The sequence below is a fragment of the Podarcis filfolensis genome (assembly GCF_964270895.1).
Source record: "Podarcis filfolensis genome assembly, chromosome: 2".
Taxonomy (NCBI): Eukaryota; Metazoa; Chordata; class Lepidosauria; order Squamata; family Lacertidae; genus Podarcis; species Podarcis filfolensis.
The window spans coordinates 13,840,828-13,856,306 of NC_139605.1; the positions used below are offsets into that span (position 1 = coordinate 13,840,828).

The following is a 15,479-nucleotide window of genomic DNA, read 5'->3' on the forward strand; positions in this document are numbered from 1 at the left end:
AAGATTTAACGTTTCCCAACATGACCCATGTTGATGTGGTCGAGGCCAGTCTAATTTCCCTGGGGCCAGGGATCCCTTTCATGTTTCCCCTTCATGCACCCAGGTCTCTGTCACACAAGCCAGGTCAGCCCCCTGCAAGGTAAAGAAATCTCGCAGGGTGGCGGTTTTGTTGCCTATAGACCTGGCTTTGCACAACACCAGTGACGGAGGTGGGTGGTCCCTGCTCACCCTACCTTTGTCCCTCGGGATGGGGCGCAGGTTGGAAGGGGTACAAGTATATCCATCTCTCATACCCCTTCGCCTGTAAGACCTGCCCCAAAAACCATACCTCCCTTGCCCTTCCATGGTAGTAATTCCAAGCCCCATGCTTGCCTACTTTGATACCATTGGTGTTATTTTTAGAGCCTTATAAGTTGTGGCGGTGAGTATGGGACCCGCCCCCAAGCCCAAGGTGGGAAATGGGCTTCAAGGGGGAGTGGTCCTCCCCAATACTCACAGGCAGAGCAGCAGCAGAAGTGACCACCCATTGGTGGTGGTGACCCCAGAAGGGCTTCATCAGCTTGAGCTCTTACTACTGAAATTTGTCTCTTGTCTCACCCAATTTCAAGGAACCGGTTCAAATTTGATCTGACAAACAACTGGTTATTATTGTGATACAAAATGTAGCTGCTTATTCACATCCTCCTGGTCTGACAACAGGGCAAGCGAATGGGAGTCTTTGTGTACTTTGTAAACAGCAGTGAAGGAAACAGGTCAGACTTCTGTCACATTCTGGTCTTGTTTGTTTTGGGGGAAGTTCCCGCGCACTGAAATTTAAGTTCCATTCCATTTACTTTCTATTGATAACACCTGCGCGAAAGCTAAATACAGATCACCACAGTAACATGCAAAACAAGAAGAGTCATGTTCCTATGCCACGTCCTTCAGCAGTTCATACCTGCTTCAGCTGAGCTGGAGATCAGCAGTCCTCTTGAATCAGGCCAGAGATCCATCAAAGATACCCTCAACAGGCGACTGACTGGTAATAATTTAGGGGCATTCTTAAAGAGATGGATTGGCTTATTGTGGGAAAGTTTCTGGGCCAAAAACTCTTGTTTACATGCCTGCTCGCAGATCCAAAGAGTAACTCACCCACTGAGCATGGAGTCTCTGAGATCTGTGCAGCGCAGCAGTGCCAACCGGTCTCCCTTCTCAGGGCTCTTTATCCTTAAACCCAACTTGGATTGGGTGCTCCTTCAGATACAGACAGTGTGGTATAGTGGTTACAGCGCTGGATCAGGATGGGAAGTTCAGGGTAGACACACACAATAAAAACACATGAAATCATAAACTTAAGCAAACACTCGTGTGCTTTTTAATTTTTTTCTTTGGGCTTATTTACTTTAATTTTATTTTGTTCTAAAAGCCTAACCATATAAGCTACGGTTATGGCGAATTCAAAAGTCAAAAGTTAGTTGTCCCCAAATCCTGTTAACATTTGGGACTGGAGCAACAGTGTTTGCAGGAAGATTCTGTAACAGGACCTGGGGGTGGGAGACAGGCAACCAATTCCTCCCTCATTGATTCCTTCTCAAGTAAGTTATCTGTAGATTGTTTTTCTCAGGCTTTACTTCCTTCCTTCCTCCTGCTCCAGTCAGTTAGTATTAGACTTTTCATCAGCCTTGTGATGGCCACATGGCTCTCGCTCAAATTTTCCTGGGGACTGTAGTTAGTTAAGGGCGCTGGGCAGTGTAGCTTTTTGAGGTAAATGGCCATTGCCAGGATTCTTTGGCAGAAACCATGCTCTTTGAATGCATGGTATGGATGTGAAGCTGCACACTGTAAGGTTTCTTCCGGCTTATGCTGCTGCTTTGCAAAGACTATGAGTCACCCAGAGGGAGGGAAAGGCCCAACCTTGGACTTGAAACTGGAGAAACGAAACTAAGCCTTTTATTCCTGTTTCAGGCAGACGAAATGGCAGACGAGGGTCCAGTCCAGAACCTCTGCGAGGAAACAACATGCTCCATCTGCCTGGAGTATTTCACAGATCCAGTGATCATAGACTGCGGTCACATTTTCTGCCAAACCTGCATCACCAAGGCTTGGGGAAGATCGGACCAAGATGCTTCTTGCCCTCAGTGCAGGGAACCTTGTCAGCAAAGGAATGTCAGGCCCAACCGGCAACTGGCGAGCATTGTGGAAATAGTCAAGAAATTCAGCCTTCAGATGGCCAGAGGGGCGGAAGCGCTGGGAAAGGTTTGTGAGAGACACCAGGAGCCCCTGAAGCTCTTCTGCGAAAACGATCTAGCACCCATCTGTGTGGTGTGTGACAAATCCAAGGAGCACAGGGACCACAAAGTGATCCCAAAGGAGGAGGCCTTTGAGGAGTATCAGGTAGGGAGATGTAGGATTGGGGACCAGACTTCCAAGGGATGCTCAGTTATCCTAGGGATGGGGAAAATATTCAAGGACACATTCTAGACAGGCAAAAAAAGACTCAAGGAGGGTATGAACCAGAGCTGGCGAAATTTGCAGCCTGGGGAGAGGCTGGAGGCCAGACAGCAAAGCCTGCAGCTCCTATCTTGTCCTGAGCATTCAGTAGTAGGAACATTCCCAAGAAGTTATACGGGAACTTGAAATGTGCTGATTCCAACCATCTCCCACCTTTTCCTGCCCCAGGAGTCCAGAGAACTACCAGGGCAGGAGAAGGCTGGAAGACTGGTCTGAGGGCCATAGCTCAACAGCAGAGCTTCTGCTTTGATTGAAGAAGGTCCCAGGTTCATTCCTTAGCAATTTTTTGTAGGGCTGGGGACATTGCCCCAAACCCCTGGGTGAAGGGGCTGTAGCTCAGTGGTAGAACATTTGCTTTGCCAATGATCAGTCTTTAACATCAGCAGTCAGGAGCACTTCAGCCCTGTTTCTGAGTCTGTTTGAAACTTGAAACCTCAATTTCTTAATGTTGTTGGTTAGTCGTTTAGTCGTGTCCGACTCTTCGTGACCCCATGGACCAGAGCACGGTTTAAAACTTTTTTGAGTTTCTGCCCTGTTTTTGAGTTTGTTTGAAACTTCAAACCTTAATTTTGTATTACTATTGCTTGGTCCTCTTAAATAGCGCTATGTTTAAAACTTATCCACGAGGTTTTCATACCTTTCTTTAATATCAGCAGTCTGGAGCCCTTCAGCTCTGCTTTGAAACTTAAAACCTCAATTTTTTATTACTACTGCTTGGTCCTCTTAAAAGGGGCTATGTTTAAAACTTGTCATTGAAGTTTTCATACCTTTCTTTAACATCAGCAGCCAGGAGCGCCTCAGTCCTGTTTTTGAGTTTGTTTGAAACTTCAAACCTCAATTTCTTATTACTACTGCTTGGTTCTCTTAAATAGGGCTATGTTTAAAACTTGTCATTGAGGTTTTCATACCTTTTTTGTAAACTCGAGGAAGCATTTTCAGCCCTGCTCTTGCGCTTGTTTGATATCACTTAAAATCTTATAATTTATTTATTTCTTTCTGAGGAAACTGATTAGTTCAGTGAAACGAGTTTTGTAGCTGGCATCTCGTAAAGTCTTTGTTTAATTCTAGTTCATTTTTTGATTTTTGTTATTCTATAGTTGATTACTTCTCGTTTCGGGGATTTTCTTTTGTTTTGTGTAATTGCCAATGATCTGAGCTGGTGTAAGTCAGCTTCCTATTTTTCTGTTAAAATCCATTCTTCAAATAAAGGCTGCTGGTTCTGTCAGTGTAAAGTTCTAGAAAGATTTATTCCAAAGGTCAGCCATAAATGAAACGTATTCTAGCTTCCATGTTCCTCAGGACTGCAGCCATAGAAAAAGTATCAAAGTCCAATATCCAAAGTTCAGTCTTCTGACTGTATTCAGCACTAAACACATGAGCAAGCTCCAGAGCACATAAGCAAGGGACAACAAACTGAAGCTCCATCCAGACAAGACTGAGGCACTGTTAGTGGGTGGTTCCCAGACCAGATGGGTGGGAGATCGCCTGCTCTTGATGGGGTTACACTTCCTCTGAAGGAGCAGGTTCGTAGCTTGGGGGTCCTCCTGGATCCTTTGCTGTCACTCAAGGCTCAGGTGGCCTCAGTGGCCCAGAGTGCCTTCCATCAGCTTCAACTGGTGGCCCAGGTACGTCCCTATCTGCACAGGGATACCCTAACTACTATTGTCTATGCTCTGCTAACCTCAAGGTTAGATTACAATGGTACCTCAGGTTACATACGCTTCAGGTTACAGACTCCGCTAACCCAGAAATAATGCTTCAGGTTAAGAATTTTGCTTCAGGATGAGAACAGAAATTGTGCTCCGGTGGTGCGGCAGCAGCAGGAGGCCCCATTAGCTAAAGTGGTGCTTCAGGTTAAGAACAGTTTCAGGTTAAGTACGGACCTCCGGAACTACTTAAACCGATGTACCACTGTACTGCAATGCGTTATACAGGGCTGCCTCTGAAGACGGTTCGGAAACTTCAGCTAGTGCAGAATTCAGCTGCCAGGTTACTTGCCAGAGCAAGACGGTTTGAGCGTATTACACTGATCCTGGTCCGACTGCACTGGCTACCAATTAGTTTCTGGGCCCAATTCAAAGTGCTGGTTTTGACCTATAAAGTCTAAAATGGCTCAGGACCGCAATACCTCAAGGAGCACCTCTTCCCATACGAACCTACCTGGACCCTGAGATCACATTCTGAGGCCCTCCTTCGTGTGCCCCCTCCTTGAGAGGTCAGGAGGGTGGCAACACAAGAACAGGGCCTTTTCTGCAGTGGCTCCCTATCTGTGTAATGCTCTCCCCAGGGAAGTTCGCCTGGTGCCTTCATTATACTGTACACCTTTAGGTGCCAGGCAAAAATATTCATTTTTAACTAGGCCTTTGGTTGATCTGATTTTCATCCTATGCCCTTTTAAAATGTGGTTCTTTCTTGGGGGTGGTGGTATGGGGTTGTTTTTATTTTGATTAGATATTTTGTGGTTTTATATTCTGATTTTGTTCTGTGTACCTGAGTTCTTCAGGTATAGGGCAGTATATGAATTACCGTATTTTTCGCCCTATAGGGCACACTGGCCCATAGGGCGCACCTAGTTTTTTTTGGGGGGGGGGAATAAAGGAAAAAAAATTATTTCCCCCCTAGGCGAGGGGCTGGGGCGGGGGAAGCCCGAGCTTCCCCCGACCCCAGCCCCCAGAACAGGCTGCTGTCCGCAAGCCTTGGGAGCCTGGCGGGAAGTTGCGCCGGGCTCCCAAGGCTTGCAGAGAGCTTCCCAAAGCTTGGAGAGCAAGAGGGGTCGGTGCACACTGACCCCTCTCGCTCTCCAGGCTTCAGTGAAAGCCTGCATTCGCCCCATAGGACGCACACACATTTCCCCTTCATTTTTGGAGGGGGAAAAGTGCGTCCTATAGGGCGAAAAATACGGTAAGTAAGTGTCGCAGTAGCCCGATCTTGCATGCAGAAATCCTTAGCATTTCTACGTTGGGCTGGGAATATACTGGACCTGAAATCCAGTCAGTACAGCCAGTACTGAGCTAGTTGGACCAGAGGTACATATAACTCAGTGTAAGACCGCTTCACCTCTTTCTAGATATGTCCCAAAACCCCAGAGTATAGGTTTCAGGTATTAGCAATGTAGCCATGTGGCTCACAATTCTGCTGCAGAACCATATCAAAGCTTCCTATTAGCAGAGGCCCAGGAAGTTCTACCTGCAAAATACTGCAAGTTGGAAAAGGAGGAGCAAATGTTGTGAAGTTATGAGGGGTAAAGGATGTTATTAGGGCCAGTGCGGTTTCTTCTGGGGGTACTTGGTGGAACTGGCACCTTTCCACCCCAAATGTGAAAATTGTGGCACTTCGTGTGGTAACTTCGTGGTGAATACTGCAAGCTTTTTTTCTTAAAAGAAAAAAGAGCGAGCTCTGAAAAGGGCTGTGCACCAGCCACAACCTCTGGTTCGTACCTCAATTTAACTTTGGAAAAGAGCATGGTTTGGTGCAGAAAATGTGAGAGGGTGACTGACTTGGCTCAGGATCTGAATCCAAATCGGGTACAGATACTCTGTTTTGTGCAAACTTGTGTGATAGGAATTTTATGGTCTTAGATATATGGTAATGTTCATAAGTGTACCAACCAAGCACATACATAGATCAGCACAGGAAGGCCAACCTGGAACCATTTTGATTCCTAAACTGACAAATGTTTGCTCTGCAAGGTCAAAGTGGGAAACCTCCCCATTGTCTCTTTCCTCACAAATCCTGTCTTAAGGGCACATTTAAGATATGAATAGGGTGTGAGCCTGTGACCTGGCCCAGGAACTAAGTATTTATCACTACAAAAGACTGGCCAGGCTCCCCAGGCAATCCAATCAAGTAACCTGCCAGACAGGAGATAAATAACAACAGGAGAAAAACAATATTCAAATTTCTGTTTTAGACCGCCTTTTGTGATGTAGGTGTGATGTATCTGAGGCATGGTCTTAGGTTACACCCCTTCTGTGATGTATGTATGATGTTTCTGGGGGTGGTCTTGATCTACAGGGTGGCAATTTCAAAAGTCTTTATAAGGCCTTGCGCGCCATTTTTCTGGGTTCCTCCTCTCCTGCGGGTGAGGGGAGCACCCTGTTGCAACAGATCAATAAAGATCAAGCTTACTAGCTGCTTTGCTTCCCAATATTCTCTGGTTGGCCTCTGTTATCTTCTCCTACCAATAGGGAACCTATGTACGGACCCTTTATAGGCTCTTGGATACCCCATAAGGGAAAGGGGCAATTTTTATTTACAACACTTTGTATATGAGCAAACTTTATCTCTTACACTGTGTCCCCATAATTTTGAGCCCTCTTGTTTCCCCCCAGATTTAATCAGAAATTGAATTATTAGCTATATAAATATGCATATGTGATCACTGATTTAATTCTACACTGAGAACGGAAGTTTCCTAGAAGCTGTACGTAGACTCCTCTCAGCCTTCATGTTATTGGTTTCTTGAACACACACGGCTGTTACAGTTTATGAGTATATCTCTATTGCCAAAATTAAACCAAATGCCTTTTCACCCACCCTAGGGTAAAATTCTGAGCCATTTGGAGTTCCAGAACAAACAGAGAGAAGAAATTCTGTCTTCTAAACTGAAGGGGGAAACCGAAAGCCAGAATCTGCTGGTAGGTGCAAACCTTCTTGCCTCTCCAGGATGGTTATACCTGACAGAGTGAGGCCTTAATTCTGTGGTGAAGCCTATGCTTTGCTTGCACAGTGTCCCAGGCTTGTTCCAGGTTTAATCACTGGCAATATCAATTAAATGGATATTGGCAGGGCCAGATTTAGATGAAGAAGCCTATTCCACTTATGAGGCCCCTCCTCATCCCCCCCCCACAGCTAGAAGAAAATGGAAGAGTGTTATAAACAAAATTGAGTGAAGCCAAGAATGATGATGGGTATTTAAAATTCTGCAAGTTCATCAATAAGTTTCAGGTCAATTTCTTCTTGGTATGCTTCCATCAGCAGTTCAACACCTTAATTTCTTGCTTAGATGCTGTCAAATCAGCAAGAATGGCAAACAATTCAATACCGATGGACTATATTGTCTAATTTTTTTTTAAAATAATTTTTATTAACTGGCCAATCACATCAAATTAAATCACATCGTATAAATTCCAAATTACAAAGCCAAATTTTTAAATTTTGTTGGGGGAACCCATACTTCAAGATCCAAAGGGGGATTCAGATCATCTTCTTATTACTGCATTAATGTCCAAATCAGTCCCAATCAGTCCAAACAAAGTCCATAATTCTATCCAGTCTTATCTTGGTGTTTCCACATCATATCTTGTTCATATAATTTCTCTTTTTCCTTTACGATCTCTTCTGTTAGTCTCCTTAAGCCGATAGCAAGTATAATAATCCTGTGTGGATTTCCCGTTCCTCCACTAAGTCCAGATGGTTTCCATATATCTCCTTCGTAGATAACATCACTCTTTCCATCGTAAATTTTGGCATTTGTCGCTCTTAAGTCCCACCGAGGAGTTGATCCACGATATTTAAACAACTCTATTTCTCTCTTTCTCCTCCCAGACCCAAGAGCTCCAACAATGCCTCCCAAAATGGCGACGGCATTTTTAACTGCGTCATTCCAAAACTCTTAGCTTTCCAGCTTCATCTTGAAACATTGCTTTGGATCGAAAGTTTATCTCCACACAGCCTTAAATCCACAGTTTAAGTCCTTAATTTCTGACTCATTAGGGGAGGGGATTCTTGTTAAATCACAATTCTCGGCCTTTTGGCTAAGATCAAGTGTAGTATATTGTCTAATTTTGTTCGTGCAGCAGCCATAGACTTTTATTTTCTGTAATTCTATTACATATTCTCTGTTTAAGAATTGTTACGCCTGGAGTTTCTATTATCGCATGATTACAGGATTGGGACTATTGAAAGTCCCCCCCCCCCGCCCCCAGTGATATTGATTGACTACCTTCTCCAATTTTGTTCATACAATATTTACTTATTTTATTAATTGTATCTCTATCATACGTTCTCAGTTCAAGAATTGTGAAATAACACAGGTTATATATATTTTGTTAGAACATTATTGCTTAAAGGGAATAGAGAACAGCAGCAGCTTAGTAGATCGGTAGATGAGCAACAGGAAAATACTATAAAAAGAGCCCCTAAAAAAGAGGCTCCTCGGAGGAACATCACCTGGCTAATGTTTTATCGATTTATTGATTTAAATATGCTGTAAACCGCTTTGAGATTTTTATTAAAAATATAAAGCGGTATAAAAATAAATAAATAAAATAATAAAATAAAATAAAATAATAAAATAAAATAAAATAAAATAATAAAATGAGAGAGCCAAGCAAAGTAGCCGTGTCTTGCTAAGGTAGCCTGCCTGCTGCCCTCAGCTGTGATTGAAGTTCTGTACCATTGTTAGTGTTGAAGTAAATATCAACTGCCCTGCTTGCGCACATGGAATCAAAGGGACATCTGAATGTCTTTTTCTGGCCATGACTCCCTCCTTGCAGAAGCAGACAGACATGGAGAGGCAGAAAATCATGGCTGATTTCAAGCAGTTGCACCAGTTTCTGGAAGAACAAGAGCGCCTCCTGCTGGCTCAATTGAAGGAACTGGATGATGAGATTAAATCCTGTGAGGACCAACATATTGCAAAACTCTCTGAGGAAATGTCCTCTACTGATGACCTTATTAAGGAGCTGAAAGAGAAGCAGAAACAGCCAACGACTGAATTCTTGCAGGTAAGAGTTGGCACAATTAAGTAGACCAGGTTGTCCTGCAGGGAAGGGTTGTACCAACAACCGCTCTTTCTATTGGTTTGCGTGGCGAGTTCCCACCCCTCCCAGTGGAAATAAAGACACATGACACAATTATTAACGTTAATGGGCTAATTAAGGCCACAACTTTATTGGTTACAGGTGATGAGCAGTATTGGCTTAGGCACTGGTCCTAACCGACTATATCCGGCTTCAGCCCATCCGCTTGAAGTCCAGGAAGGGTTAACCACCAGTAAGGGGAGTCCTGCGGATGCACATCAACTAGGAGCTCCCCCGGGGTCACCGCTAGGGGTCCTGCCTTAGGCCCTCACCTCCATAGGCTTCGGACAGGGTCACACCCTCTGGAATCCTTTATCAGACTACCCTTCAATATATGGGGCAGGTGATGGCGCTTCCTCCCCTCTTCCATCTACAAAACAATACAAATACCAATGCCTAACCTCCAATGCCAATAAAGTTGTGACGATTTGCTACGAGGTAGGCGAAAACCAAGTGGCTGGTGCCAATTTGCCAAGTGGAAAAATTCCTACCAGGCCCCTCAACGGCGATCAACCAAGGTCCATAGCAAGGTCAAGGAACAAAAACCTTAAAGGGCGGGAGTGTGGGAAACAGGAACAGTACAGGATACATTGTCAGTGGTAGCAGGTACACATCTGCTCTCAGGCTGGCAGCACCAGTGGTGGGAGCCAGCAGCAGAGCATAGCCTGGGATCACTTGCATTTGACAGACGATCCTATTCCAGGATGAAGCATAACCGGGGGTGGGGGTGGGGGTGAGGTTCTGGGGCAGAGAGGGGGGCCTACACGTGCATTTGGGGGGATTTTCAAATTTAGAAGTAAATGTCTGGGCTTTTGTAGTTTTTTTAATCAAGCACTTGGAGGAGAAAGAGAAGCAGCCAGTGACTGAATTCTTGCAGGTGAGCAATGGTGGAACAAAACCGTCCAGGTTGTCCTCTGGGGAAGGGCTGTACCACCACACACTCTGTTCATTGGTCTATAGAAGTATTTACAGTAGGCGTGTGCACTTCAGTATTTGGTTGATATATAAAGCAAAGGGGAAAGTAATAATAAACTGCTGGAGGCAACTGGTGCAAGGGACTGAATTTCTCTCATTCTGTCTCTTCCATCTAGAATATGAGAAGCATCCTGGAAAGGTATGTGGCTTTGTTATGAATATGAAAATGAATAATGTTAATTTCCTTCCTCGGAGGTAAGGGATAAATTGATTTGGTCTATACTTTTATGTGAACCAATCCAATTCATAGTTTACAGACCAATAAGCAGATCAGAAAACAGTTACCAATCTGACTGCACACATTTACTAGTTTTGTGATGCATTTTTTTTTTATGGTTTAAAAAAAGGCAACCCAAACTATGTATCTAGTGCGGGGAAATGTACAAAAAGCACATTGGGGGATGCATTGAACAGCATACAAAAATGGATAGGATTTTGGAAGGAGAATGAATGTAAAACACATATTTTAGGAGGGAGTGATGATATTTCTTCATCTATTGTATACTTCCTCTCAGAGTTGTTGTTGGATTATGGATTAAAATACAATACAGTGGAACCTTGGTTCCCGAACTTAAACCGTTCTGGGAGTCAGTTTGACTCCTGAAACGGTTCAGGAACCAAGTCACAGCCTACGATTGGCTGCAGAAGCTTCTAAGTTTGGCTTCCAAGACATTAGGGAGCCGAGGTTCCACTGTATTAAAAATAGTTAAAACATATTACAATCCAAGAAAACAGGGTGGGTCCTAAAGTTCATCTCCTAGATGACAAAGGCCAGGGTAAAGAGAGGCTCTTATTATTTACTGTGTGCATTATGTGCAAACATAATTTGTTGGAGAAAATATTCAGTAAGGTAGTGCTCCAGATTCAGCTGGATCCTCGACCAAGTTGGGCCGATTTATACCCTGTTCTGATCAGGTAGAAGCAGCGACAAATCACAACTTTGTCACAAGTTAATCAGGCACTTCTGACCTAGCTGTAATTTTAAACATGGTACGGTATGCAATGAGTGCATGAAAATTTCAGACAGATTGCTTGAAAATATTTCTGCATCTTAACAGTAAAGTTTATTTTTAAAAATAAAATAAGAGGTAAAATAGATTATGGATTGATCATTTATAAGTAAATTTTATATAAAAAAGGTTTATGTAAATTTACACTTCATACTCCCCCCCCCCCCTTTATACTTCACTTCCCAGTTTGTCATAGGTCTTTGTAATGGTCACAGGGCAGACAATACCATTCACTGCTATCACAGGGCTCATCCACACTTCTGCTTTTCCCGTTATTTCTAGGAACAAGTTGGAGAGGCTTTTCTTTTGTCCTGCCGCTTTTCCTGGGAAAACCTGCTGCTTACCACTGAATTGGAAGAAACATAAATCAGCAGAAAACCCGATAAATGTTTGCTTCTATTCAGCTTTCAATCCACAGAAAACCCGACTGACCTTTTTTCCAATTCAGGGTTAACAGTGGGGACTTTCCTGGGGAAAGCAGGGGGAATGAAAGACAAACCTATCATGGACAAGCCCTTGGTATCTTCCTGCTGTTCCCACTTTTCTCCTTCATTCTGACGACTGAATTAAGAATGACTTGAGAATGACCTGATGGATCACAATAAACCTCACTTTCTTCTGCCTAGGTGTAATAAAAATAAGAATAAAACCATGAATGCTTTTCCTCCTGAATTAAAAGATCAAATAGATAAATTCTCTAAAATACATCCTTTTTTGGAGAAGGAGACCAAGAAATTCAAAGGTAACAAAGATCATTGTGTGGTGTTATAGATGTGGGATAGATTAGATAGATAGCTAGATAGCTAGATGATAGATAGATAGATAGATAGATAGATAGATAGATAGATAGATGATAGATAGATGATAGATAGATGATAGATAGATAGATAGATGATAGATAGATAGATAGATAGATAGATAGATAGATAGATAGATGATAGATAGATAGATAGATAGATAGATAGATAGATAGATAGATATAGATAGATAGATAGATAGATAGATAGATAGATGATAGATAGATAGATAGATAGATAGATAGACAGATAGATAGATAGATGATAGATAGATGATAGATAGATGATAGATAGATAGATAGATGATAGATAGATAGATAGATAGATAGATAGATAGATAGATGATAGATAGATAGATAGATAGATAGATAGATAGATAGAGTTGCATGCCATGCCAGTTTCCGAATAGTGAATATTCTGGGGTCCCAGGCTGCTTCCCCAGGGTTCGAGTTTCTTATTGGCAAATGAGGCATAGCAGAGACTGTGGTGTCTTTAGGATTATGGTTTATTTACACATATATACAATCTGAGCCTATGATCTTGCTGCCTTTTACAGCCTGTCACATCCCTAAACTCTACTCCAAAATACTGGTTTTGTCCTCTAAGTCTCTCAGAGCTGGGGGAGGCAACTCTTCTCAGTGCCCCCCACCCTGAACATGCTTTCATAACACTGGAGAGCCAGTGTGGTGTAGTGGTTAAGAGCAATAGACTCGTAATTTGGTGAACTGGGTTCGCGTCTCCGCTCCTCCACATGCAGCTGCTGGGTGACCTTGGGCCAGTCACACTTCTCTGAAGTCTCTCAGCCCCACTCACCTCACAGAGTGTTTGTTGTGGGGGAGGAAGGGAAAGGAGAATGTTAGCCGCCTTGAGACTCCTTCGGGTAGTGATAAAGCAGGATATCAAATCCAAACTCTTCTTCTTCTCTTCTTAATGCTAATGCTGGAAGAGGGAGAAAGATGGAGTACTATGGCTAAATTTTAGATTTTGGCATGGACACACTTGCAAACATTCTACAGTGGTGCCTCGCAAGACGAAAAGAATCCGTTCCGCGAGTCTCTTCGTCTTGCGGTTTTTTCGTCTTGCGAAGCAAGCCCATTAGCGGCTTAGCGGATTAGCGCTATTAGCGGCTTAGCGGGCTTAGCGGATCAGCTGATAAGCGGCTTAGCGGGCTTAGCGGATCAGCTGTTAAGGGGCTTAGCGGCTTAGCTGATAAGCGGCTTAGCGGCTTGGGGAAAAGGGGGGGGAGGAAAAAAAACCCCGCAGGAACTCGCAAGACATTTTCGTCTTGCGAAGCAAGCCCATAGGAAATTCGTTTTGCGAAGCACCTCCAAAACGTCTGCCACCCCCCCCCCCCTTTAGTGGCAGACGAAGGTGATTGACTATATGGGACTGGCTGAGATGACTGGCAGAATCCGTGACCAAGGGAAGGAGACGGTGGAAGAAGATTGGAAGAAATTTAAAGTTTACCTTAAGAACTGCTGTAAAATTAATGAGTGCTAAAATGTCATGGGTAATGTAAAACAGGATTGCAGCGACAAATGATTGGGTAAGAGAAAAAGGATTAAAGAAATTGAATTATAAGTAATTGAAATTAGGGGTTGCTGAAAAAGTTTAAAACAGGGATGCAGAAAAGGGAGGTATGGGGAAGTCGTTGAAATAAGGTTCAAGAAAAAAAGGCTAAGAAATTATACGTGTTTATATGTTTGTTTGTTAATGTGTTATGTTGTGATTTGTTAGTTTTTGTGTGTTAATATATGTTGTAAAACCAATAAAAATTTATTATAAAAAAAAATAAAAACAAAACAAAACGGAAAACCCTTTTGTCTAGCGGGTTTTCCGTCTTGCGAGGCATTCGTCTTGCGGGGCACCACTGTAAATCTAAAGTATTGCCCTTGGAGCCAAATCTGAGAGTTGACTTTTTCCTCATTTCACCTTTTTCCTTAGACATCGTGCTCCCTGGACTTCAAGGAAAGAAAGGTACATTTCCAAGTCTGCCAGATCTTTAAACAACTTTTGCAGATGTGATATGGGAGGGTTTTGCACTTCAATCTCCCAGCAGCACAAGATTGCTGGGGTCCCAAGCTGCATCCCCTGGGTTCATATTTCCTTTTGGGAAATGAGAGATAGCAGAGACTGTGGTGTCTTTAGGATACAGTGGTACCTCTGGATGCGAATGAGATCCAATCCCAAGCCCCATTCACATCATGAGCAGAACGCAACCCGTGTCTGCACATGCGCGGGTCGCGATTCGCCGTGTCTGCACATGCGCATGATGCCATTCTGAGCGTCTGCACATGCATGAGTGGCGAAACCCGGAAGTAACCCATTCTGTTACTTCCGGGTCACCGCAGGACGCAACCTGAAAATATTTAACCCGAAGCGTCTTTAACCCAAGGTATGACTGTATATGGTATATTCACACATATATAGAATCTGAGCCTATGATAGAGGGTTCACAACATGGACACCTCAAGAGAGTCTTGTTTCTCCCATAACCACAGCCTTGCATTCAAAACAGGAACCCACCATCTTGCTCTGATTCCCTTTCCATCTTGCTGCCTTTTACAGACTGTCACACTCCTAAAATCTACTCTACTTCAAAACTCTGGTTTTGTCTTCTGACTATGCTGTTTCCTAGTTCTGCTGGATCTCTCAGTGGCCTTTGATACCATCGACCATAACATCCTTCTGGAACGTCTAGAGGAGCTGGGAGCAATGTTATACAGTGGTTCCACTCCCTCCTCTAGGGCCATGTCCAGAAAGTGGGGGGGGGGGATGAGTGTTCAGACCCCTGGGCTCTCACTTGTGGGGTGCCTCAGGGTTCTGTTTTTTCCCTTATGCTTTTTAACATCTACATGAAGCAACTGGGAGCTATCACCAGGGGGTTTGGGCTGGGTGTTCATCAATATGTAGATGATACCCAGCTCTACCTCTCTTTTAAATCGGAACCAGTGAGAGCAGTGAAGGTCCTGTGTGAGTGTCTGGAGGTGGTTGGAGGATGGATGGCGGCTAACGGATTGAGGTTGAATCCTAACAAGACAGAAATACTGTTCTTGGGGGACAGGGTATGGCCTGGTGTGGAGGACTCCCTGGTCCTGAATGGGGTAACTGTGCCCCTGAAGGACCAGGTGCGCAGCCTGGGAGTCATTTTGGACTCACAACTGTCCATGGAGGCACAGGTCAAATCTGTGTCCAGGGCAGCTGTTTACCAGCTCCATCTGGTAGGCAAGCTGAGACCCTAGCTGCCTGCAGAGATTTCCTTCCCCCAACTAAACAGCATCTTCCAGAGTTTGTTAAGGGGAAAACTCCTCACACACAGTTAAAGTAACCAAGTGTTTATTGTTTCCAGACATAAGACCAGTCTTTTTGGTCTTTGAAGTAAAGATACGTACAAGCAGATCCAT

The 15,479-nt window shown here is 43.7% G+C and overlaps 1 protein-coding gene across 1 annotated transcript in view; it reads left to right on the plus strand.

Moving 5' to 3' along the window:
• Positions 1-15,479, plus strand: part of LOC310758107 (zinc finger protein RFP-like) — a 30,267-nt gene that overhangs the window by 12,552 nt on the left and 2,236 nt on the right. Inside the window, exons 10-15 of the mRNA XM_083604044.1 lie at positions 1,826-2,373; positions 7,032-7,127; positions 8,988-9,218; positions 10,385-10,407; positions 11,905-12,020; positions 14,020-14,052. Of these exons, the coding sequence (XP_083460170.1) occupies positions 1,826-2,373; positions 7,032-7,127; positions 8,988-9,218; positions 10,385-10,407; positions 11,905-12,020; positions 14,020-14,052 (1,047 nt within the window). The remainder of the gene's footprint in view (positions 1-1,825; positions 2,374-7,031; positions 7,128-8,987; positions 9,219-10,384; positions 10,408-11,904; positions 12,021-14,019; positions 14,053-15,479) is intronic.